At 38.5% G+C, this 23,733-nt stretch overlaps 1 protein-coding gene across 1 annotated transcript; it reads right to left on the reverse strand.

Annotated features, from left to right (window-relative positions):
• Window positions 1–159: 159 nt before the first annotated feature.
• twf2 (twinfilin actin binding protein 2) lies at window positions 160–13,713 on the reverse strand. The gene is made up of 8 exons (XM_079628460.1): window positions 13,319–13,713; window positions 7,501–7,679; window positions 6,348–6,443; window positions 5,607–5,711; window positions 4,786–4,911; window positions 4,543–4,693; window positions 4,317–4,438; window positions 160–1,526 (listed from the first exon to the last, which is right to left on the reverse strand). Exons 1-8 carry the CDS (start codon window positions 13,413–13,415, stop codon window positions 1,368–1,370), a joined length of 1,035 nt encoding a protein of 344 aa, XP_079484586.1. The 5' UTR covers window positions 13,416–13,713; the 3' UTR covers window positions 160–1,367.
• Between the last annotated feature and the right edge of the window lie 10,020 nt (window positions 13,714–23,733).

Here is a 23,733-nt window from a genome sequence, read left to right on the forward strand (position 1 = left end):
ATTCTAGACGCTTATTTTTAACTGCCCTCTAGAGGCTATCAGGTGTATCCCATTGTAAATTGCAGTATTTTTGCAGGGATGCCCTCTTTTCCTCTGTGATTTTACATTGATTTGTGATCTAATTTGTGAATATTACCAAATAATAATGACCACCAAACACTCAGTGAAAGTTGTTTTTATTTATGCAACAGTATGTTCATAAACAATGCAAAAGGAGAGCTGGAGATTTTCATTAACTGTTAATTACAATTCATTTTTATTACGTATGATTATCTTGTGTATGACCTTTCACTCTAATCACTGACAAACAAAAAAAGGGGGATAAATATAAATGATCCATGTCAACATAGATGGCAACCAACAATAACATGCATGAAACAAATGAAAACATGTTTTTGTTTAGATACAGCTTGACCTTCTTTCTGCTAACCATGATGATTTTAAACATTTCACTTGCTGAACTATTCACTCAATTAGACAATCATATTTTCAATGCAGATTTTTTTGTTGTTGATATTTTACATACAAAAATATTTCATTTGGAATTGTTCTGATTACTAACAGAAGCTTATACACAAAGTATGTGTTTCACAATAAATACTATGGGGCCATGTAAATCAATGAATGGAGTTATGAGACATGTTTGTGTATTGTAAGAAAAAAATGGAGACACCCAACTGCAATTATAAAAACACATAAAGGGTTATCATCATATTACAATTTTAAATATTAATCCTAAAATGAATCTGAATCAAGTCTAAACCTGCATACATATCTGTTCTGATTGGTTCTCACGTAGCCAAGTATAACATTCTGTCTGCATGTCACATTTGGCTCTGATGAGTACGTGTATATATATGATTGTGCCTTTTTCTATGAAATGGCTGTAGGTTCTTGTACTTATGACTATCAGTTTTTTTTTTTTTTAAAGCTTCTTGGACAATTTCTTTTATAGACTTTAAAAAAAAAAACACTTTTAAAATAAGAGCGATCTACCATCTTTCACAATAAACACTTAATATGCTTAACATTTTGTTGAGTTGAGTGTGTATGCATGTACGAGATTATGTAACAAAAATATGCTCAGAAAATTGACTGAGATAAAATTAATTCCTGAGTTTTTCTCTTAAATATATGCACATTAACACACCAAATGAATAAGCATCTGATAACACTGAGTAAATACAAGCCAAAGAAAGTAAGAACGTTTTTAACAACAGAGCACAGAATCCCAATTTTTCCTTTACTATACCTGCAGGATGAACAGATTAGTCTGAAAACAGGTGGAAATAGGGAACTGTGGAAAATTTAGGGTACAACTGAAGTTCATTTATCTCTCCCTCTCACTTTCTGTCCTTGACTCCTTACTAGCGGTTCTCTCCACCTCCCTTTATCAGACGTTTGCTTCCCCTCTTCCCAGCAGGGCCACGAGGTTTGGCGAATGCTTGCTTGTGGGCTTGCTGCTTAGGGTGGACCTCATCATACAGATATTCCTCTGTCAGCTCCTCTCCACAATCTATCTCCAACTAAATTAACAGACACATTTACAAGAACACACACACACAAAATAAGAATAAATTGTCATAAATATCACAAGAGTGCAGTTTGTCTCCAAATATCAGCATGATAACAAATGTGATACTGATTTTATACAAGTTTATTAAACAAGAAGTTAATATTAAGTGACTTACATTTTAGACACCATATTGCCTGTTTTTGCTCTATTTCGCCAACGAAAATAGTTCAAAACAAAGCCACACATCGGTGTTTCCTTACTGAATGAATCAGCTTTTTGAACTAATCAGTTGACTATAGGATAGATTAAGATAGTCAAATGCTTCTTTCCTTGAATGAATCAGCCATTTGAACGAATCGGTTGAATCTCAATGATTCGCTCATTAAGAGTGACTTGCGGCCACCTACTGGAGGTTTCAATTTCACATTTAAAGCATCAAATAATTTTTAATATTTTTTGTTGATACTGATTTCATTTGATTGGTAACAGCCCTATTGTGAATTATTTTTATAATTGAATTTGATTACATTTATGAAATTGACACAAAAGATGATGCATCCATATAGGTTTAAAAAATGCCTTTATAAAAGGTAGAAATGCCCATATAAGGTAAAAATCAATTGAAACATATTGGAAAAAAATAATTTCTGTCACTGCTGTGAACTGACCACCACACAGAGTATGAAGAATATTAAAAACTTTACGAGTCGGCTGTCCACGACAGTCCTAAACCTGCCAAAGTACCAACACATTAAACACACAAAATATAGTCTAATAATCATTATCGAGAAAATCCCCAAAATATTGAGATATTGAGATAATTTTTTGTCAATATCGTTTTTGTCATAACGATCCCCCCAGTCAGGGAGTCACACAGCTGGCAATGGGAAGACTCTGGAGAGGTGAACAGGTCTACATGCATGTCTCCGAAACGTCTACAAATCAGCTGGACCACCTGGGGGTGAAGTCTCTATTCTCCTGGGAGTGTGAGCTGTCATGAGAGCGTGTCGGCTGCAAAATGGCAATGGAGTGACCTGAGCCACTGCTGACTCCAGAGGAGGAGATGGCGGGCGAGTTGGGTGCCACGAGCCTCTGAAATAGTTTCAGTGGAACAGCTGTTTCCCCCCGAATTATTTTCAGCAATTCAGCACAGACTGTGCACAATCATTCATGAGACGCTCCGTCATTTTACTCCATACCTAGAAAAGAGATACTCTGCATAGGGTAGAGTTAGCTCTTTCCCCAGTTGAGCCCCAGATAGCTGAGGTGCCTGAGCACCAGTTCCCTGTGTTTGCACAGGGTAAGGGCGGCCTTCGAGACTTTCAGGAAGACGTGGACGACAGGGACAGCCCAAAGGGGAGGAGCTTGTACTGATATGCCCAACCCTCAAAAGCAAACCGTAGGAATGGTGTCGAGGCAAAATCGAGACATGGAAGTACGCGTCCTTCACGTCGATCACTGCAAACCAATCTTGGGGGCAAACTTGTGAAGGGCAAGTGGCAATGTAAGCCTTGGTGACAAGCACGGCCGAGAGATTACAGGGCTGCTCCACCAGAGGAATCCCTGCTTAACCCTTGGCTGTCCCATCATCGAGGGTAGTAAGAGCGGAGGAAGCAGCAAACCAGAAAATGACCGCATCCAGAGACACACGGGTGAAATGCCATCTTTAAAAAGACGCAACATCACCTGTGCTTGCTCTTTTAGGGAAACTGCTCTTTTGTTTGTTGAAGCACCCAGGGGTGGGATCGCTGCACTTAACTGTACACATTTTATCTTCCTGCGAAAAAACACACCGCTGAATGCGCCATCTCTCCAACTCAGAACGTCTCCTCTTTGTCAGCTCGAAGGCAGATTGGCAGAGCACTGAAGATCAACCGCTCGGCTCTGAAGCAAAACTCTAAATAAGTGAGTTGCAGGCGAGCTTATATACCCATATGTCCAGGGGAGGAGCTTGCCATGCAAATCTCACTCACCAATGCTTATTGGCTTGTTTTCTTACCACTTGAAGTTGATTGGGCTCCCAAGTGAGATCCCACAACGTCAGCACAGAATCCCAATTTTTCCTTTACGCAGGATGAACAAATTAGCCTGAAAACAGGTGGAAATGGGGAATTGTGGAAAATTAGGGTATAACTGAAGTTCATTTATCTCTCCCTCTCACCTTCTGTCCTTCCTAGCGGTTGCCACCGTTCTCTTCACCTCCCGTTATTAGACGTTTGTTTCCCCTCTTCCCAGCACGGCCACGAGGTTTGGCGAAACTCCCACTATAACCCTCAGATCACCCTGAGTATTAACCGAATTGGTCCTCTGTGAAGCAGAGCAACCAGACCGGGGAGTAACATAGGGCACTCCACCGTTTTCAAGGTATTGGAGTCTCGATCTCATCATCACGACGGTCAGTCTGTCGACGCAATACCGAACGTGACTGAATGAACCATGAATATGGTTCCACATCAGTCATTCAACCATATTGTGCTGAAGCACAACCAAACAAAGTTCTTCCGCAAAATGCATGCAGTTTTTTTTTTAACAACCACTACAGGGACTATAATCAGGGTTCTAATTTAACACTTAATAAAAACTTACTAGCCAGTTTGGCCGGTGATGCATGAGGCATTACATGCATGATACATAAGGCTCTGTTCTCGGTCATTTATCTCCCTGGCAGTACTTCCTTCATTTCCCATGAACACTGTTCCGTAATGCTACGTGATGACGTTTCATACGCCCATTGGCTGCGCGCAGTTTGCAGTGAAAAACCAAAATGAACATGTGAGAAATGTGGTAGAGTGTGTTTTACCTTTTTAGCCACTTCTAGGTGGAAGTCCCTCTCTACTCCTTCCAGAAGTCGACTCTTACAGCTGGAATACAGCATCCTTTCCTTGATGCTGCAGCTGTATCCTGGCATGGAGTATATGAACACTATGGAGAGGGATAGAGGAAGGCATGTGAAAAGATTTACATAACTGTTACACAAATTTATATAGATGAGATACTTATAAGGAATGGTGGAAGGAGTGACTAACCCACAGACTCGAGGTGGTCTCCTTCATGTGAATGTTTGTAGAGAAAGAAGTGGTATCTGGGTGTATCCAGCGGGATCCGGCAGGGTAGATCACGGATGTCTGTCGGGCTGGTGTGCACTAGTTCAATTGTTTCCTTCTCTGTATCTAACTTCTAAATAGAAACCAAATATGTCTAGTCAGTTTGGTAAGAAAGTAATCTGGTAAGAACACACTGAAGTATAAATGTGTATGTCTGTGTCGTACTAGTTGAATGTAGTTAATGCGTCTCTCTGCAAGCTGCTGTAGAGCACGTTTGGCCTCGGCGTGTAACGGAAAGGCAAGACCCTGTAGAGTCTGATGTTTGGGGTCCACACTGATCTCAGTTTTCACCTACAGACACAGACACAACCAATTTTGTATTCCAGCACTGTAAATTATGACCTAAACAGTTCCTGTCAATCTATTAAAAACATTTTCCCAAACAATTCCTATCAGCTACCCTAGAATGTCACGGAAGACTTGCCAGTTCTGTTGTTTGTTTATGAGGGTGAGAGATGGATGGTGGATAAGAGTGTAAGGAAAAGTAAAGTATTAACATGCTGGATGAGTGTAGATGACAATATCCATATGGGTGGATCACACAAAACCAGTCATGAAAATTTCCACCCCATATTTGACTCCAAAACCATAAGAAACTAATAAAAATATATATTATATTTTAAAGAAAAGTTTAAAATTGGTTTTATTGTCATGAAAATAGTGACACTGCAAAAAAACTTTTTTAGGCAGATTATATTCTTACTGCACATGTACTGTATGTTGCAAATCAAAAAGATTGAAAAGTATTTGGTTTGTAATATAATGATTAATTTAAGTATTTGAGGTTTGTCCTTTAATTAAAGTTGAAAGGACACTGTAATCAGCATACAATTAATTAGCACACATGCAATACCGACAGTAACTCTGCCCTGCTGCAACCATAAAGATTGGACATAGAATATAAAACAAAGAGCTGAAGTAATTCATGGATGTATCCAACAATTATGCTTTTAGATGGATGTCTGCACTCTGCAGTCATTTCTCACCTCTGTGATTCTGATTCGCTGTAGCTCCTGCTCGGCTGCAGTCAGGGGTGCTGGTGCAGAACATGAAGTCACATGTCGCAGGTAGCCCTGAAGACAAACGTCCTCCTGGTGAGGGTAAGGGTGAGGGTAAGGGTGGGGGGAGGGGGGAGAGAGGGTGGGTTTGATTTAATTCATCAAAAATTAAATAAATTTAATTTAATAAATTGTAGATTAATTCCCAGACCACCTGTGGTAGTAATTTCAATATGTAAAAATTATAAATAGACTTCCTCCCATAAAACTTTGTTGTTGTTTGTTCAATATTGTACTGTATGTGTATGTAGACTAGAGTATATATTTAGTTATCTCTGTGTTGACCATTAAGCATTTCCAAGAACACTGCCAACAGCCACAAGTTGTCCAGTTTCTAAATTAAGGAACATGGGGGTCCACTCTGCAAACTTTTTTGTTTTTTTCAGTCAAGCTACAGTGTATGACTGACAGCTGAAGACACATGACAGAGTCCATTTATCAGCAGATTCCTCATTATAACTTTATAACTATTCACATAGGCAAAATTGTTTGAACAAATTAATTGTGGTCCATATATTAAATTGGTGGAAGTGAAAATAATTCAAATGAATCAAAAATATTGAAAATGATAGATAAAGCTCCATTTGTAAATCTAAATTCTAGAGAGTATAGAGAAAACCTTACACTACCAATATTATTTGTCCTTTATATTCCAGTGTAAACTAGTACCTCCACTGTGCCGAACATTTCATCTTTGACGTGTCCACCGCCAAACTCTTTCTTAACTGTGGCACGAGTGGCAGCATACAGCATCTTTTGTCTGACCTGTAGCAAAAGCAAATGCTCACTTTATGAAATAAATAAACAGTAACAAAATAAAAACTCACAGCTCTAACCACAATGAAGCATACCCTATTACAATTAATTCGATTTTTACATTTTCTGAAAAAATCACGCAAATCTATATGCTTCTAAGAGTGTTTTAAATACATTTATGCAGTTGCTAGTGTTTTGTGGATGCTACATTCTTAGAAGAAAAGGTTTTATAGAACATTAAAGGGTTCCTTTCAGGCGTTTCATATATAACCTTTTAGGGTTTCCCGTCATTTTATGGATTTAGTTCAAATTAATTTACATTTAATTCGTTTTTTATTTGAATAAAATTGTATGAAAAAAACATTGTCACAAGAAAAAAAAAGTAATTCAAGACATTTCTCCTTATATAGAACCTTTTCGGCATAAAAGGTTATTTAAAAATTTGTCCTGAGGCCTCATTTATAAAAAGTGTGTAGGCACAGATTTGATCATAGAGTGTGCGTACGCTAAAATCCACGCTGGTTTAAAAAACAGTCAGTCTTTGACGTGAAGATGTTCTTAGCGCCACGTCAGGATCTAAGCCGTACGCACTTTCTCCTTGTGGCAGAGTCAGAGTACTGCAGGTATTTGGAAATCTAAGCGCGAATAATAATAATAAAACCCTGTTAGCATAATGACAAAGAATTAAAGTTCAAATATGTAGTATTTATACTATGGTTTCACACTTGTAAATTGTGTTGGCCAAATTGTGTTTCACATCTGGATGAGAGGCAAATGCACATTTTTGTGTGAGCATGTTCGTTTTTTAATGTGTATATGTTTGTTTTCTCTGAATCACACGTAGCCTACACAAATTTGAGAAAGGATCTTAGATCAATGTACAGTCTTTTAAGAGCGGGGGTGTTCTAATTGGTAATAGAAGGTTGCTTAAAAGACACGGTCCAAAGAACGATTGTTTTGATTTCGATGTTTTGATTGTTCTATTTAATAATAGGCTAAAATGTTCTCCAACGGATCTTATATCAGGTCAAGCTTTACATCTTCATGTCTGGATGTTAAAACCTACAGGAGACTGGTCAGGTGACCAGGAGAGGAAGAGCCACTCATAGCCTTGAGCGTTCTTAGAGTCCAACCGGTATAAAATGTAGCAGGGCTCGAGAGGGTCCAGCAGGGGCAGCAGGAAGTGGTCATAGTCTTTGTCCCAGGTCTGGCGTGGCTCTCTATATGCCCCCAGCACCAGCTGCTCTGAAACACACATAAAAAAGCTTTCTCATTACAAACTTGGTGCAACAAACATTGCACACAACAATTCCAAAAAAACCTGTTGCGTAATGCGTAATTTTATATTGCATCAAATAGATCAATCTAAATGTGTTTACAAGGCTAGCCTTGGGTAATGGCCTACTGCTGATAACAAATAAATGAAATATTATCCATTATCTACATCCTGCTATAAAAAGAGCATGACACCTTGTATCTTACGCCCAATATAGCACATGATGCTTAGTTCACCTAGAGACACATACAACACAATAATACACATCAGTTTAATCTTCAGTTATATAGCCTAATGTATTAAACAATCCAGTACTGGGGGAATGCCTAATATCACAATATATTCTTGTCAATAATGAACTGATAATCATATCATCTTTAATGAACTGAACCATATTTAGTGTATATTTGTTTACAATTTGATTTTGATAAAATTAGTCAATGGTAATGACTTTGATACTGTTGATGTTTTATAATATAATATAATTAATATAATATAATAAAAATTACTTGAGGAAAAATGATATGATATAGTTCCACCAAGAATGAAACCAATCAGATGTGATTTTTAAGGGACTTTCGCTATGAAAAGATGAAACTGCCATCATAAAGTGCTCATCACAACAGTTCTTAGAAGCAATTCATCCCCAATAAAAAAAAAAAGAAGTGGTCTATATTTATGAGACTTTGGGCTTTATAAATTCTCTGTTATGTGTACTGTATAATGCAGACCACTTTAACACTTGTAAGATATATGTTTTTAAACAAGACTCCATTTTTAATATAACAAATGATTAGATCTTTCTATAATTTCCTATTTTCTCGTGACTGCATTCACCCATCAGCTAGTTAAGCAACACAAAAAATGCATGCCCATTGCCCACATGAAAAACAGGACAGCATGTATCACTTAATGTTACAGATGTCACACCTTATCTGTTTCTCCATTGTCTCAGTTTACAAACTTCACACTGATCACATCACACTCAAGCGCACGTAATTTGCTTCCTGAAGAGTGCGACCAGAACACCCTCTGTACTGAAGCACTGGTAGGCTTCATCTTTTCTAATGGGTCCTCTTTATGATTCATTGAGAATAGTGCACGTGCTCCAGAGCCCCACCCTCTGCTTTCAGGCGTCAACACTCAGATTAACAGCTATGGTTCTCAGTACGCATCGCTTATCACATCAATAATCTACTTACTAGTACATCTGTTCACTTCCCTCCCTGCTGTCCTCAGATTTTCTTTGTACACAGACGTAAAAATGCTGTTTTTGTTTAAAATCTAATGATTATATTTAAATTTTAAATGTAGGATTAGTATATTTTACTTTTTTTTTAATAAAAAATAAATGATTGAATTTTCCTGGACATAAAAAATATACAGTCAGTCATGTTATGTTAAGATGACAGTTCACTCCAAAATCACAAATATATGAATATATAAAAAGAGACAAATATATAAAATTATATTTGACAATGTAAATATTGAATATATTCAGTTCACATATTATATTATTCAATATAATTCAGCCTTGGAGAACATAAGATACTAAAAACATTTAAATAAATCTTACTGACCCCAAATGGTAACACTTTAGTTTAGCGTCTGATTTTCAACATTAACTCTTTCCTCGCCATTGACAGAAATTTTCATAATTCGTGAGAAAAACGCTTCCCCTCCATGTTTTAATCCATTTTTTCTTTTTTCTTTATTAGGGAACATGTACAATTTCCAACATAAATGTTACCATTTGATGCATTGTACCAGAGTTAGCCACAGGCTAATTTACATCTGCAGTCCATTAAGAACAGAACAAAACAAGAGTACTCATACAAATAACACTCCTCCATCCCCACCCCCAACCCCCTACACACACATACACAAAAAACACATATTGTCAGCAGCACATCAATGTTAGTGGGTACAGATTTGAGTGGTCTTCAGAAAAGATTTCAGTTGTGATTTAAAACTCTTAATGGAACTGCAGCTCTTTATATCATCAGTTATTGCATTCCATTGTGTAGTGGCTTTAAAAGAAAAGGCAGATTGTTTAAAGGTTGAACGGCAAAAAGGTATGTTACAATCAAAAATAGAAGCTATTCTGGTAGATTTTATAGAATTTGCAGGGCGATTACAAACAAAGACCAATAAACATGCAGGGGCCAGGCCATGTAGAATCTTATACACTAGAGTCAAGTTTGAGAAGAGTCTAAAATTTTTAAAGCTCAATAAATTGTGTTTCTCTCGAATCTTGCACTGGTGGTACCGAAAAGTCTTTTTATCAAGGCTTTTTATAGCTTGCTTATATAATGATTCTAGAGGTCTAGTGGCAGATTCACTGGCCTATCCCCAGCAAGTGATACAGTATGAAATATGTGAAAAAATTAAAGCATGCATAAATATATTTTGGCTACATCCATAGATGGTCTAAAGTTTGCCAAATTATATCTAATAGTTTTTGTCATTTTCTTTATGTGTTTCTTGAAATTAAGATTTGAATCTAAAATTTTAGATTCGAATGGCCTTGGCCGTGATTGCGCTCGTCTAACCTGTTATAGCAGGAATGTTGTTTTATTCAGTCTTATACAGCAGTCCAAACAACAGCTTTGTCAATAGTGGATTAAAGCATCTAAAGGTTGGGCAGAGTAGGTGAAAGATTTTGTACCAAACTTAAATAAACCATTAATGAGCACACTGTCAAAACAGCTAGTGAGTCAATAACCACATCTAATGCAAACACCATCCACCCACATATATGTCTATAGTCCGAATAACCTTGGAGGGGGATTTCCTGATGGTCTTTTGCAGCAGCTGCTATTCTGAGGTTGCACACATTCCAGCTATCAGCACAGACACATACTTTCCATCAGCCTTTTACTCACCCCTTAAAAACACACGGACAGAAACCTGTTTGCACACACATATGTGCCAATTTGAAAAGATACACATGACTACCTCCCTGAGTTCTGTCATACAAATACATTAATTCCAAAGAATATCACACATAAACACAATCCGGCTAAATAAGTGAGTGCCTGAACCGTATGTCGGCACACTGCCCAGAAAGCTATGGCTTCAAAGTTTTTCTATCACCATGAACACTGACTAGCACCTGACCATGTGGTCTGATCTACCCACCAATAAGGGTTGGGATACACATGTGACTTGGTCACCAGAAAGATCCAAAACTGTGTTGACCTGTTATATGTTTCCTGAAATATCATCTCTGTGAGACTCCAAGGCAGCCTGTGAACCCAAAACAACCCGATCTATTCAGATCCAGACATCTTCATACAACCCAGGCGTCAAACAGACAGTAGAAGAGCCATATATCAACAACCAGCCAAAATTCTATCCACCTCCGACAGCCATTAGATGTCGGGATGGTGGAGCTGTCTAATGTGGCCACACAGGATACCTGATTAGAAATCTTATCTATAGCAACCATCATCTTTCCTGGACAAAACTGTCCTGCATTATTGCATAGTTTCATTTAAAATGTAACATTACTATCACTAATAGTTTAATGTAAAATCAAAGGAAAAATCTCCAAATAATTAGCTTCTAGAGATTTACACTCTTCTAAAGTTTGGTGTCAGTAAGATTGTTTCATGTTTTTGCAAGAAGTCTCTTCTGCTCAACAATGCTGCATTTATTTGATAAAAAATACAGTAAAAAATATTAATATTGTAAAATATGGTAACGCTTCACAACAAGGTTTCATTTGTTAACATTAGTTGACTACAATAGTTAACATTACCTAAAAATAAACAATACTTACTAATAATTTTTTAAAGATCCAAAGTTCTATCTGTTAACATTAGTTAATGCACTGTGAACTAATAGGAACAGGAATATGAACATTTTTATTAACTAACATTAAGAAAGGTTCATAAACGGTATAACACATTGTTATTGTTAGTTTATATTTAATGTATTAACAAATGCGACCTTTTTATTACATTATTACATTACATTATATTATTACAATTTAATATATTGTTTTCTATTTTTACTAGGCCTATATTTTAAAAACTAGCCTAGTTTATTCCTGTGGTGGCAAGGCAAGCTGCAAGCTTGTTAGCAGCTAACTCAGTGTCACATGATCCTTCAGAAATCATTCTAAAATGCTGATTTGTTGCACAATAAATTTTTTATATTATTATCAATGTTAAAAACAGTTGTGCTGCTATATTTGTGGAAATTGTGATAGTCCACCCCCCCCCCCCCCCCCCAAAAAAAAATGCTGACATTAAACTTTTGAACGGAGTAGCCTAGCCTATTACTGCAGTCAAAAGTGTTTTGTTTTATTCACTCGGAGTTGTACGTGAATCAATAGGCTACGTCATGTTAGATAATAATGGCAGAGTGACTTCACTCAAATTTGATAGTGTTTTGCCCTTTCCTTCCCAGCAAGCAACTGGATCTTGTCATCTGATAGTGACTAGTGAGCTAACATTTCAACAGTAGCCTACCTGACACTCGGCCTCGTACGCAAACGCTCACACACAAGCGCTTTTATTGCATCAGAGAACCGTTTATCGTTCCATGACCTCTGCACAGTTAATCCCTCAAGAACCTTTCAGTTTCCACGTCAAATGACGCGTCAGCCGACCTACTATCAACATGTGAATGCAGAATCAAAATACATTGTGAAATGTGTTTTGGTCCTATTTCCGCATGTCAGCTGATACATGGACGGTAAAACAACAACAAATAAAAAACCTACCTAAAAACAACAAATAAAAACACAACAATTGATTAATTAATATTAAATTAAAATTGTAAAAGCACCAATTTATGATAAATACTTTAAACTCCAAGTCAGTGGATAATGTGACAATAGCCAACATCAGTAAATATCAGTAAAGTTGCCTATTTATTGGCAGAAGCCTAAAGTCATAATTTTAAGTTACCATTAATGAATTGAATGGTCTGAGCATATTTCTATTTTAACAGCCTAATTGTTGCTGAAGTAAAGATTTTGGTTGAATCATACGGGAAAATATTGTTAGGCCTACATATTTACACAATTTTGATTGATGACTGTTTTAATCCCCCTGTATGACATTTAGGAAGTGAAAATTCAGGCCATTAAATTAGTGAATATTGATCTTCCACTAACAAAGGGTATTACAATGGTACAACCACGATTTTTGGACAAGGTACCATGGCCTTACTAGAAATATATATTAATAGGCTATTTGTTGAAGTCAACCTTGGACTAGGCTACTATGTAAATGCCATGGTGCTTTAATATGGTAATCATTCAGAACCATATTTTTACCCTCTGACACCCTGGCTGTCAGATAGCGTGTGTGTTAACAGAATAGGAATACTGAAAGTTTTATCTCACTGATTGCTAATATTTTCTAGGCCTCATTAAGATTAAGATGGTTAAGATTCATTAAGAGTTGATCTACAAGCGGACTCTTTTAAATCTATAAATTAAAAGAGTGAACTTGATTTATTGGTCAACAAGTGTGCACAAGCATTAATGCTGGATTTTTGTTTTGTCCGACTCCTCAAGATACCAATATTGGCACTAAGATTCATTAAATTCCCTTTGAACTGAGTGAACCCCTTAGACCTCCTTCTCACTCACCGTCTCTGATCAACACCTGGATGAGGCGGCCGGTTCCACTTCGTGCCCGGGACAGGAACTCCCTCAGCTCCTCTGTAACCACCAGAACCAGAAACATGGCGGGTCAGTGTGGTGCCTTAATTCCTACCCGCCAAGGATCCTTCTGAAGTTGGATGAAGCTGGACGCACAGGTCGGGTAACCTGGAAGATCTTCTTTTTACAAGCTATCTTCAAGCGATGGTCAGTGCCAGATTTGTGCGTTAACCTATCAGAAACTAAACGATATACAAGCAGCAGTAAGAGTATATGATGTAAGAGTTTGGTGTTTGAGAGACTGTCTGCTATCCCAGTGAGAGCGCATGTGAGAGCGCAAATGAGTGAGAGAAGGCTCCTGTAACTAGGACAGGATCGTGTGTGCTTGCAGAAGGAACCCGATCCCTCTTGCCCCAAATTTAGCAGGCACACTGTCTGGCCTCGGGTAACAGCCTGACCACCCCCCTAACACTGCGAGGGTGTTTCTAATGCAAAGGCTGAGGGAATAAATATAAATTTGACACCTTATATTTCAAATCAAGTATTGTGCTTTTCAATAACATGGCCAAATCATTGTCTTGCAAGGTTACATTCATGTCATGTATACTAAATGCACACAATATTTCACTTTTTGGATAATTTTACAAGATTACTTGATTGTAAAAGACACCAAATAAATCGGCCTATATTATGAGTTACAAGTAATAATTAACTTTTCTTCATATGTCTCAAGTTCACCAGTAACTGCTTTGTACACTTTTTAAAACTCAAACATTATTCACATATATATATATATATATATATAAAAAAACCAGCTTATTACTATGGAAGTAAATTAATGACAAATGTTTTTGAAAGAAAAAGCCTGTTGAATTGCACTACTTGAAAGAAATATGCATTGCATTGCATTTTTAGGACTTGCATTTTTTTATTGGCTCAAATTCAACATGGTTGAATATTTAAGCTGTGAATATTTCAATTCAAAACATTTCAAACACATTTTCATTATTAAAAATTCAATAATATTCACCTTTCATATTTCACTTTCAAAATATTCAAACTGTTTAAAAATACAACCTATAATATTCAACAGGCAATTTTCGGTCCGTTTTATTTCGCTTTACAAATTCGCTTCCACAAATTCAGTGGTTCAAATTCGACAGTAAATTCAACATTGATATCCAGGAACTGCAGGAAAAGCAGTAGATTATCGAGCATAATCTCCATCTGCTGTTAATCAACCTCACCAGGAGGTGGTCCAAGCGCGTGTTGTTGACGAAGACCAGAGCAACAGTTAGAGCAAGCCATTCATTCATAAAAACTGATTTATAGAAATGTAAGTGTATTTGTGATTATTATGAGAGCTGTTTTTATGTTTAATTCGGTGTCTTCACGGTCCCTGTGTAGCCTACATGCATCTTTCTCTACCGTGAACGAGATTATATTGTTATTCCACCGATGCTGATGTACAGCAAAACCTCTCATAATCATAGACAGTATATAAGATGGACACAGCGACCCCATAGATTTTAACAAAGAAAAGTGAAGCCCATTTGAAGCACTCACTTCCTGATCGCCAGGCGTACTGCGCAGACTCAAACTGAGCTTGGTGACGTGAGCAACGTGTCTGACAGTTTTCAGTCTTCTAGAAGCTGTGGAGAGAGAAATCTGAATAATTCCCTTTCGAATCGCGCAGAGACGGAGAGCGTGAGCATTAGCTGTCCATGAGCTAGCAGCAGGAGCAACTTTATCACTCTCTGTGGGCTTCTCCCTTGACTTTATCAGACGTTATGCTCCATGTCTCCCCGATTGCCCGCGAGCTTCTCTGTCAGTCTATATGGTAATTTCTCTGCAGTGCGACAGAAAGTCGTGTGGTTATGACGCAATCGTTAGCCTATTTTTACAAAAACGGCTTCTACGGGACCATAACGTAAGGTACAAGGTAATGGAGCCTTTTATACATTGTCGAGTTTCTTTAGAAATAAATAATGGGCAAATGGAGTCTTTGGACGCCTCAGATGTAAAGTTATTCGCTGTTAAAGTGACGCAAAAATGAATGGGAGTCAATGGAATGCTAACAGCAGGTGAAGTTCTGCCACAATGGCGGCGCCCGGGGAGGCTTTAGTTTCCGGCGGATGGATTACCCCCTTGCTCATAATGAGGGTGGGGGAATGGATTCCGACAGCTGTTTTTTTGCCGTCGGATTTCCATACTGTCCTATCATAATAAAAGGCAAAACCTCCAAAATATATTTATTTGAACTGGTGCCAGGTAACTACATTCACACACAAAATAGAATCAGCATTTTTTAAGCCACTACATCAACACCTCTCATAATGGGAGAGGGGGAACGGATTCCAACAGCTGTTTTTTTGCCGTCAGATTCCGTTCCCCCTGTTTTTCTCAAACAAAGAGGATCTTCTAATATCTATCTCAATGGTCTTGGTTTGTTGACCCCTATAGCCTAGTGGTCAGTGCAATGACATTTTAGAGCTGATGATTTTTAGGAGACTCAAGTCCCGGCTAGGGCACTTTTTTTGTTTTTTGATCCCATATTTTCCTATCATAATAAAAGGCAAAACCACCAAAATATATTTCTTTGAACTGGTGCCAGGTAACTACATCCACACACAAAATAGAATCAGCATTTTTTAAGCCACTACATCAACACCTCTCATAATGGGAGAGGGGGAACGGATTCTGACAGCTGTTTTTTTGCAGTCGGATTCCGTTCCCCCTGTTTTTCTCAAACAAAGAGGATCTTCTAATATCTATCTCAATGCTCTTGGTTTGTTGACCCCTATAGCCTAGTGGTCAGTGCAATGACTTTTAAGAGCTGATGATTTTTAGGAGAAACAAGTCCCGGCTAGGGCACTTTTTTGTTGTTTTTTATCCCATATTTTCCTAGCATAATAAAAGGCAAAACCTCCTAAATATATTTCTTTGAACTGGTGCCAGGTAACTACATCCACACACAAAATAGAATCAGCATTTTTTAAGCCACTACATCAACACCTCTCATAATGGGAGAGGGGGAACGGATTCCGACAGCTGTTTTTTTGCCGTCGGATTCCGTTCCCCCTGTTTTTCTCAAAGAAAGAGGATCTTCTAATATCTATCTCAATGGTCTTGGTTTGTGTACCCCTATAGCCTAGTGGTCAGTGCAATGACTTTTTAGTGCTGATGATTTTTAGGAGACTCAAGTCCCGGCTAGGGCACTTTTTTTGTTTTGTTTTTATCCCATATTTTCCTATCATAATAAAAGGCAAAACCTCCAAAATATATTTCTTTGAACTGGTGCCAGGTAACTACATCCACACACAAAATAGAACCAGCATTTTTTAAGCCACTACATCAACACCTCTCATAATGGGAGAGGGGGAACGGATTCCGACAGCTGTTTTTTTGCCGTCGGATTCCGTTCCCCCTGTTTTTCTCAAACAAAGAGGATCTTCTAATATCTATCTCAATGGTCTTGGTTTGTGTACCCCTATAGCCTAGTGGTCAGTGCAATGACTTTTAAGAGCTGATGATTTTTAGGAGAAACAAGTTCAAGTCCCGGCTAGGGCACTTTTTTTGTTGTTTTTTATCCCATATTTTCCTATCATAATAAAAGGCAAAACCTCCAAAATATATTTCTTTGAACTGGTGCCAGGTAACTACATCCACACACAAAATAGAATCAGCATTTTTTAAGCCACTACATCAACACCTCTCATAATGGGAGAGGGGGAACGGATTCCGACAGCTGTTTGTTTGCCGTCGGATTCCGTTCCCCCTGTTTTTCTCAAACAAAGAGGATCTTCTAATATCTATCTCAATGGTCTTGGTTTGTTGACCCCTATAGCCTAGTGGTCAGTGCAATGACTTTTAAGAGCTGATGATTTTTAGGAGAAACTGTTAAAAGTATTGCACCCTTATACATTGTATTACGGTATTGACTACCTGTATAGTTTTATTTGGAGGTATACGGTTTTGTACGTGATGACGTTACGTTTTACGTCATCTCCTTCTAAGTTGTAAAGAAGAGAAAACTGAGTTCATGTTCAAGTGATGGTTGCTGAATAAACAGCACTAAGCAACGTTTCGTTTTGTCTTTCCTACACGCGAGTGAAGGTGAATTGCGCACTCGGATGCTCAACAGGTTATGGGCCCAGGCATGGAAACAAAACGAGCGTGAGTAAGTCAGACGCGACGTATTACGCGTTCTATGAAGCTAACGATAAAGCTTAAACTGAAGAGACATAACGTTATAAGAAGAAAAGTCGGCTAAAATGGCGAACAGAGCGGTAGGAGTCATGGCAGCACAATTGTTTGATGGATCCGAAGATAAATATGATCTTTGGGAAACGAGATTCTTAAGCTGTTTACACACTCTAAAGTTGAAAGAGACAATTTTGCATGAGCCCACAGATGCTAACGCAGAACAGCTAGCAGAAGATAGACGGAAGAATGCTGATTGCTATGCTGAACTTGTAAGACTGATAGATGATAAAAGCCTGTCACTGATAAGACATGAAGCTGCTGACGATGGCAGGAAAGCCCTTAGAATACTGAAAGAGCATTATTCGGGGAAAAGCAAGCCACGGATAATAAATATGTACACATCATTAACTCAGCTACGCATGGCAGACAACGAGAGTGTTACAGACTACTTGATAAGAGCAGAGAGCATCATCACAGCACTGAGAGATGCAGGAGAAGCCATGAGTGATGGATTAACCATAGCAATGATTCTCCGTGGATTACCAGATTTTTTCAAGCCGCTAGCCATCCACATAACACAGAATGAGGATGACGTTACGTTCACAGATTTTAAGAGAAGACTGCGGATTTACGAAGAGGCGGAGAAAATGAAAGGAACCGAATCCACAGATAATGTGATGAAGACACAGACGAGACATGGAAGAGGTCCTGTCAGGTACCACACTAAAGAAAGAAAAGATGATGACACAAATGTGACATGTTACAAATGTGGAATAAAGGGACACAGAGCGAGAAAATGTTACAAGAGAGTGTGGTGCAATCATTGTAAAAATAGTACACACGCGGAGTTCCTGTGCCAGAAAAAGAGTGACCAAGATGGCGTCAGAAAGGTTACAGACGGACACGATAATGACCAAGATCATCTCTTCAAAGTTGAACACTCAGAATATGAAAAACCGCAAAACAAAGTAAAGATGAAAGGCATCATGGTAGACGCTGGAGCGACATCTCATATTGTGAGCGACATCAGAAAGTTCAGAAGTTTTGATGGGTCATTTCAACCAGAGAATCATTCAGTGGAATTAGCCGACGGAACGAAGTGCAGTGGAATGGCGCAACAAAGAGGAACGGCAGTGATTTATCTCATAGATGATGCTGGAAAACAGCACACTGCACAGCTACGGGACGCGCTATACATGCCTTCATACCCACATGACATTTTCTCGGTAGCTAGAGCAACAAATGGAAGAGCAACATTCATTTTCAAAAGAGGAGACAGCCACTTGATAACCAAAAACGGAAGCAGGTTTGATATTCATGAAAGTGGAAACTTGTACTACTTGCCAACACTAGAAGAGGGCGTTGACCAGTGCAAAGTGTGTCATGATTTACAAACCTGGCATGAAATTTTGGGACATTGTAACCATGAAGATGTACAGAAGCTACAAGGTGTAGTAAGAGGCATGGAGATAAGAGGAAACAAAGTAAGACAGGAGCAGTTATGTCAAGTATGTACAAAAGGAAAATTCACACAGACCAGAAACCGGGAGCCAGACAGAAAGGCAAAGGAACCTCTTGAACTAATCCACACGGATCTGGCCGGCCCCATGCCAACACAGAGCAAAGAAGGACACAGATATGCACAGTCGTTTACAGATGACTATTCAGGTACTATGTTCGTGTACTTCCTGAAAACCAAAGGTGACACAATACAAGCTACAGAAAAGTTTTTAGCTGACACTGCACCTTTTGGAGAAATCAAGTGCATTCGTTCAGACAACGGCACTGAATTCATGAGTCGAGATTTCCAAGCGCTGTTGACAAGGAATAAGATCAGACATGAAACATCTGCGCCTTATTCACCACATCAGAATGGCACAGCGGAGAGAGGATGGAGAACACTCTTTGATATGAGCAGATGTTTGCTGATAGAGAGCGAGTTACCAAAGGAGTTGTGGAACTACGCAGTGCAAACATCAGCCTACGTGAGAAATAGGTGTTACAGTAGACGCACAAAGAAAACACCATACGAGTTATTCACAGGAAAAAAGCCAGATGTTTCCAAAATGCAGAAATTTGGATCAATATGTTTTGCTTACAAACAAGAGAAAAGCAAACTGGATTCAAAATGCGAACAAGGTGTTTTCATAGGCTACGACAAGAACAGCCCAGCCTATCTAGTATACTATCCTAACACCGAAAAAGTCCAAAAACACAGATTGGTGAAGTTCACAACACAGACAACCAGTGAAAGAGAGAAACAAATATCTGAGACACACACAAGATATGAAAACATGAATCCAAAGATCTTCAGCAGTGAAGTCAATGCTGCTGATAATGTGGAGGATGAACCAGATCATGGTTTTCAAAGTGATGTTTCAGAGACTTTGCCCCAACAGGCTGCTCCCAATCAGTCAGGTAGAGCTACAGAAACCGCGATCAGAAAGAACCCCCCAAGAACCAGGAAGACGCCAGCTTACCTACAGGATTTTGAAATTGAGGATGCAGAAGACAAACTGCAAACATGCATAGATTTTTGCTACAGAGCAGTATGTGATATACCTCAAACCTACCAAGAAGCCATAACATCAACAAAATCCAAACAATGGAAGGATGCTATGGACAAAGAAATGCGATCATTAGAGGAGAACAAGACCTTCACACTCACCAAATTACCACCAGGAAAACAACCAGTTGGAGGAAGATGGGTTTACGCACTTAAAAGAGACATTGACGGATCTGAAAAATACAAAGCAAGATTTGTGGCGAAGGGTTACAGTCAGAAACAGGGGACTGACTATGATGAGACATTCTCACCCACAGCTGACATGACAAGTGTGAGAGTGGTTTTGCAGAAAGCAGCACAAGAAAACCTGATCTTGCACCAGATGGACGTTGAGACAGCTTACTTGCATGCACCAATAGACCACAAAATCTATATGGAACAACCGGAGGGTTATGAGCAAAAATCTGAAAAAGATGGAATGTTAGTATGCAAGCTAAAGAAATCTCTCTATGGCCTTAAGCAATCTGGCAGAAACTGGAATGCTGTGTTACATGTATGTTTGACTGAGAACGGTTTTACACAGAACGCAGCTGACAACTGCGTGTACACAAAAGAAAAGCCAGATGAGAAAGTAATCCTGATAGTATGGGTTGATGATTTAATCATCGCTGCTAACAGTGAAAGTGTACTGGAAAGTGTAAAAGAAATGCTCACACAAAGGTTCAAAATGAAAGACATGGGAAGGTTGAAACATTTCCTGGGTATAGATTTTGAACAATCAGAGGGTCTAGTCAAAATGTCACAGGAAAGATATGTGAGAAGAATACTAGATCGTTTCGACATGCAGAACTGTAAATCTAGGGAAACTCCATGTGAACCAAAGCTTGATTTTACAGAAAATGCTGAAAAAATGAAAGAGCCAAAGAAGTTCAGGGAGGCAGTAGGAAGTTTAATATACTTGTCCACTTGCACAAGACCGGATTTAAGTTTTGTCGTCAGTAAACTATCTCAGTTTTTTGCTGAACCAACAGAACAGCACTGGAACACAGTAAAACACGTGTTCAGATACCTTAAAGGTACAGCAGAACAGCAATTGTGCTTCAGGAGAAATGACACAGAGAGGCTAGGTCTGAGAGTGTATAGTGACGCTGACTGGGCATCTGATACAAAAGACAGACGTAGTACTTCTGGATACTGTGTTAATCTGAGTGAAGAAAGCTCTTTGATATCATGGAAAACCAGAAAACAACCAACAGTAGCTTTATCTACTTGCGAAGCAGAATACATGTCTTTAGCATCAGCCATGCAGGAATGTATCTATTTAGAGCAGTTGCTTGAGAGTATGGACACATACAAATATGCACAAACAAAGGTGTACGAAGACAACCAAGGTACCATTGCACTAGCCAAAAACCCAATCTGTAGGCAAAGATGCAAGCACATTGATATCAAATACCATTTCATAAGAGAAATTGTAAATGATGGCAAGGTTATCTTGGAATATTGTCCTACAGAGACAATGGTTGCTGACATAATGACAAAGCCAGCCACCAAGCAGAAGTTAAAGAGATTTACTCGGGACATGTTTGGAACATAAAAGTGTAAAAATATATGTATACACTAATTTTATGTAAAGGAGAAATTTTATTTAATGTTTAATTTGTTGTTTTGAAAATACAATGGGCTAAGAGTGAGTGGGGGTGTTAAAAGTATTGCACCCTTATACATTGTATTACGGTATTGACTACCTGTATAGTTTTATTTGGAGGTATACGGTTTTGTACGTGATGACGTTACGTTTTACGTCATCTCCTTCTAAGTTGTAAAGAAGAGAAAACTGAGTTTATGTTCAAGTGATGGTTGCTGAATAAACAGCACTAAGCAACGTTTCGTTTTGTCTTTCCTACACGCGAGTGAAGGTGAATTGCGCACTCGGATGCTCAACAGAAACAAAATCAAGTCCCGGCTAGGGCACTTTTTTTGTTGTTTTTTATCCCATATTTTCCTATCATAATAAAAGGCAAAACCTCCAAAATATATTTCTTTGAACTGGTGCCAGGTAACTACATCCACACACAAAATAGAATCAGCATTTTTTAAGCCACTACATCAACACCTCTCATAATGGGAGAGGGGGAACGGATTCCGACAGCTGTTTTTTTGCCGTCGGATTCCGTTCCCCCTGTTTTTCTCAAACAAAGAGGATCTTCTAATATCTATCTCAATGGTCTTGGTTTGTGTACCCCTATAGCCTAGTGGTCAGTGCAATGACTTTTTAGAGCTGATGATTTTTAGGAGACTCAAGTCCCGGCTAGGGCACTTTTTTTTTTTTTTTTATCCCATATTTTCCTAGCATAATAAAAGGCAAAACCTCCAAAATATATTTCTTTGAACTGGTGCCAGGTAACTACATCCACACACAAAATAGAATCAGCATTTTTTAAGCCACTACATCAACACCTCTCATAATGGGAGAGGGGGAACGGATTCCGACAGCTGTTTTTTTGCCGTCGGATTCCGTTCCCCCTGTTTTTCTCAAACAAAGAGGATCTTCTAATATCTATCTCAATGGTCTTGGTTTGTGTACCCCTATAGCCTAGTGGTCAGTGCAATGACTTTTTAGAGCTGATGATTTTTAGGAGACTCAAGTCCCGGCTAGGGCACTTTTTTTTTTTTTTTTATCCCATATTTTCCTAGCATAATAAAAGGCAAAACCTCCAAAATATATTTCTTTGAACTGGTGCCAGGTAACTACATCCACACACAAAATAGAATCAGCATTTTTAAGCCACTACATCAACACCTCTCATAATGGGAGAGGGGGAACGGATTCCGACAGCTGTTTTTTTGCCGTCGGATTCCGTTCCCCCTGTTTTTCTCAAACAAAGAGGATCTTCTAATATCTATCTCAATAGTCATGGTTTGTTGACCGCTATAGCCTAGTGGTCAGTGCAATGACTTTTAAGAGCTGACGATTTTTAGGAGACACAAGTTCAAGACCCGGCTCTTGGACTTTTTTTATATTCCAGATTTTCGTAATATAAAATAGGCAAAAACCAGGTATGCCCCCTACATTTAATCTCATTTTATCATGCCTTCATGTAGCTCAAACAGTAGAGCATTGGCACTTGCAACGCCAAGGTCAATGGTTCGATTCCCAGGGAAAGCAAGAAGGTATATTCAAACTAATTTCAAATGCAAACGTCAGCCAAATTGTTCAATGTAATATTTCTCAAATAAACAGTATCTTCTAATGTCTATCAAATTTATGCTGATTACTTGACCCCTTATAGCCTAGTGGTCAGTTCAATGACTTTTTAGAGCTGATGATTTTTAGGAGACTCAAGTCCCGGCTAGGGCACTTATTTTTTTAATTTTTTTTATCCCATATTTTCCTAGCATATTAAAAGGCAAAACCTCCAAAATATATTTCTTTGAACTGGTGCCACGTAACTACATCCACACACAAAATAGAATCAGCATTTTTTAAGCCACTACATCAACACCTCTCATAATGGGAGAGGGGGAACGGATTCCGACAGCTGTTTTTTTGCCGTCGGATTCCGTTCCCCCTGTTTTTCTCAAACAAAGAGGATCTTCTAATATCTATCTCAATGGTCTTGGTTTGTTGACCCCTATAGCCTAGTGGTCAGTGCAATGACTTTTAAGAGCTGATGATTTTTAGGAGAAA

The sequence above is a fragment of the Phoxinus phoxinus genome, assembly GCF_949152265.1.
Source record: "Phoxinus phoxinus genome assembly, chromosome: 11".
Taxonomy (NCBI): domain Eukaryota; kingdom Metazoa; phylum Chordata; class Actinopteri; order Cypriniformes; family Leuciscidae; genus Phoxinus; species Phoxinus phoxinus.

Bases quoted from the DNA above. Each gene is read 5' to 3' on its own strand.
- twf2 (XM_079628460.1), bottom strand. From the start codon at position 13,415: ATGTTTCTGGTTCTGGTGGTTACAGAGGAGCTGAGGGAGTTCCTGTCC. The intron at 5,712-6,347 runs GTACTAGTTTAC...TACCCTCACCAG, and splicing joins AAATGTTCGGCACAGTGGAG to GAGGACGTTTGTCTTCAGGG. The intron at 1,527-4,316 runs GTAAAACACACT...CTGTTAATTTAG, and splicing joins ACCTAGAAGTGGCTAAAAAG to TTGGAGATAGATTGTGGAGA.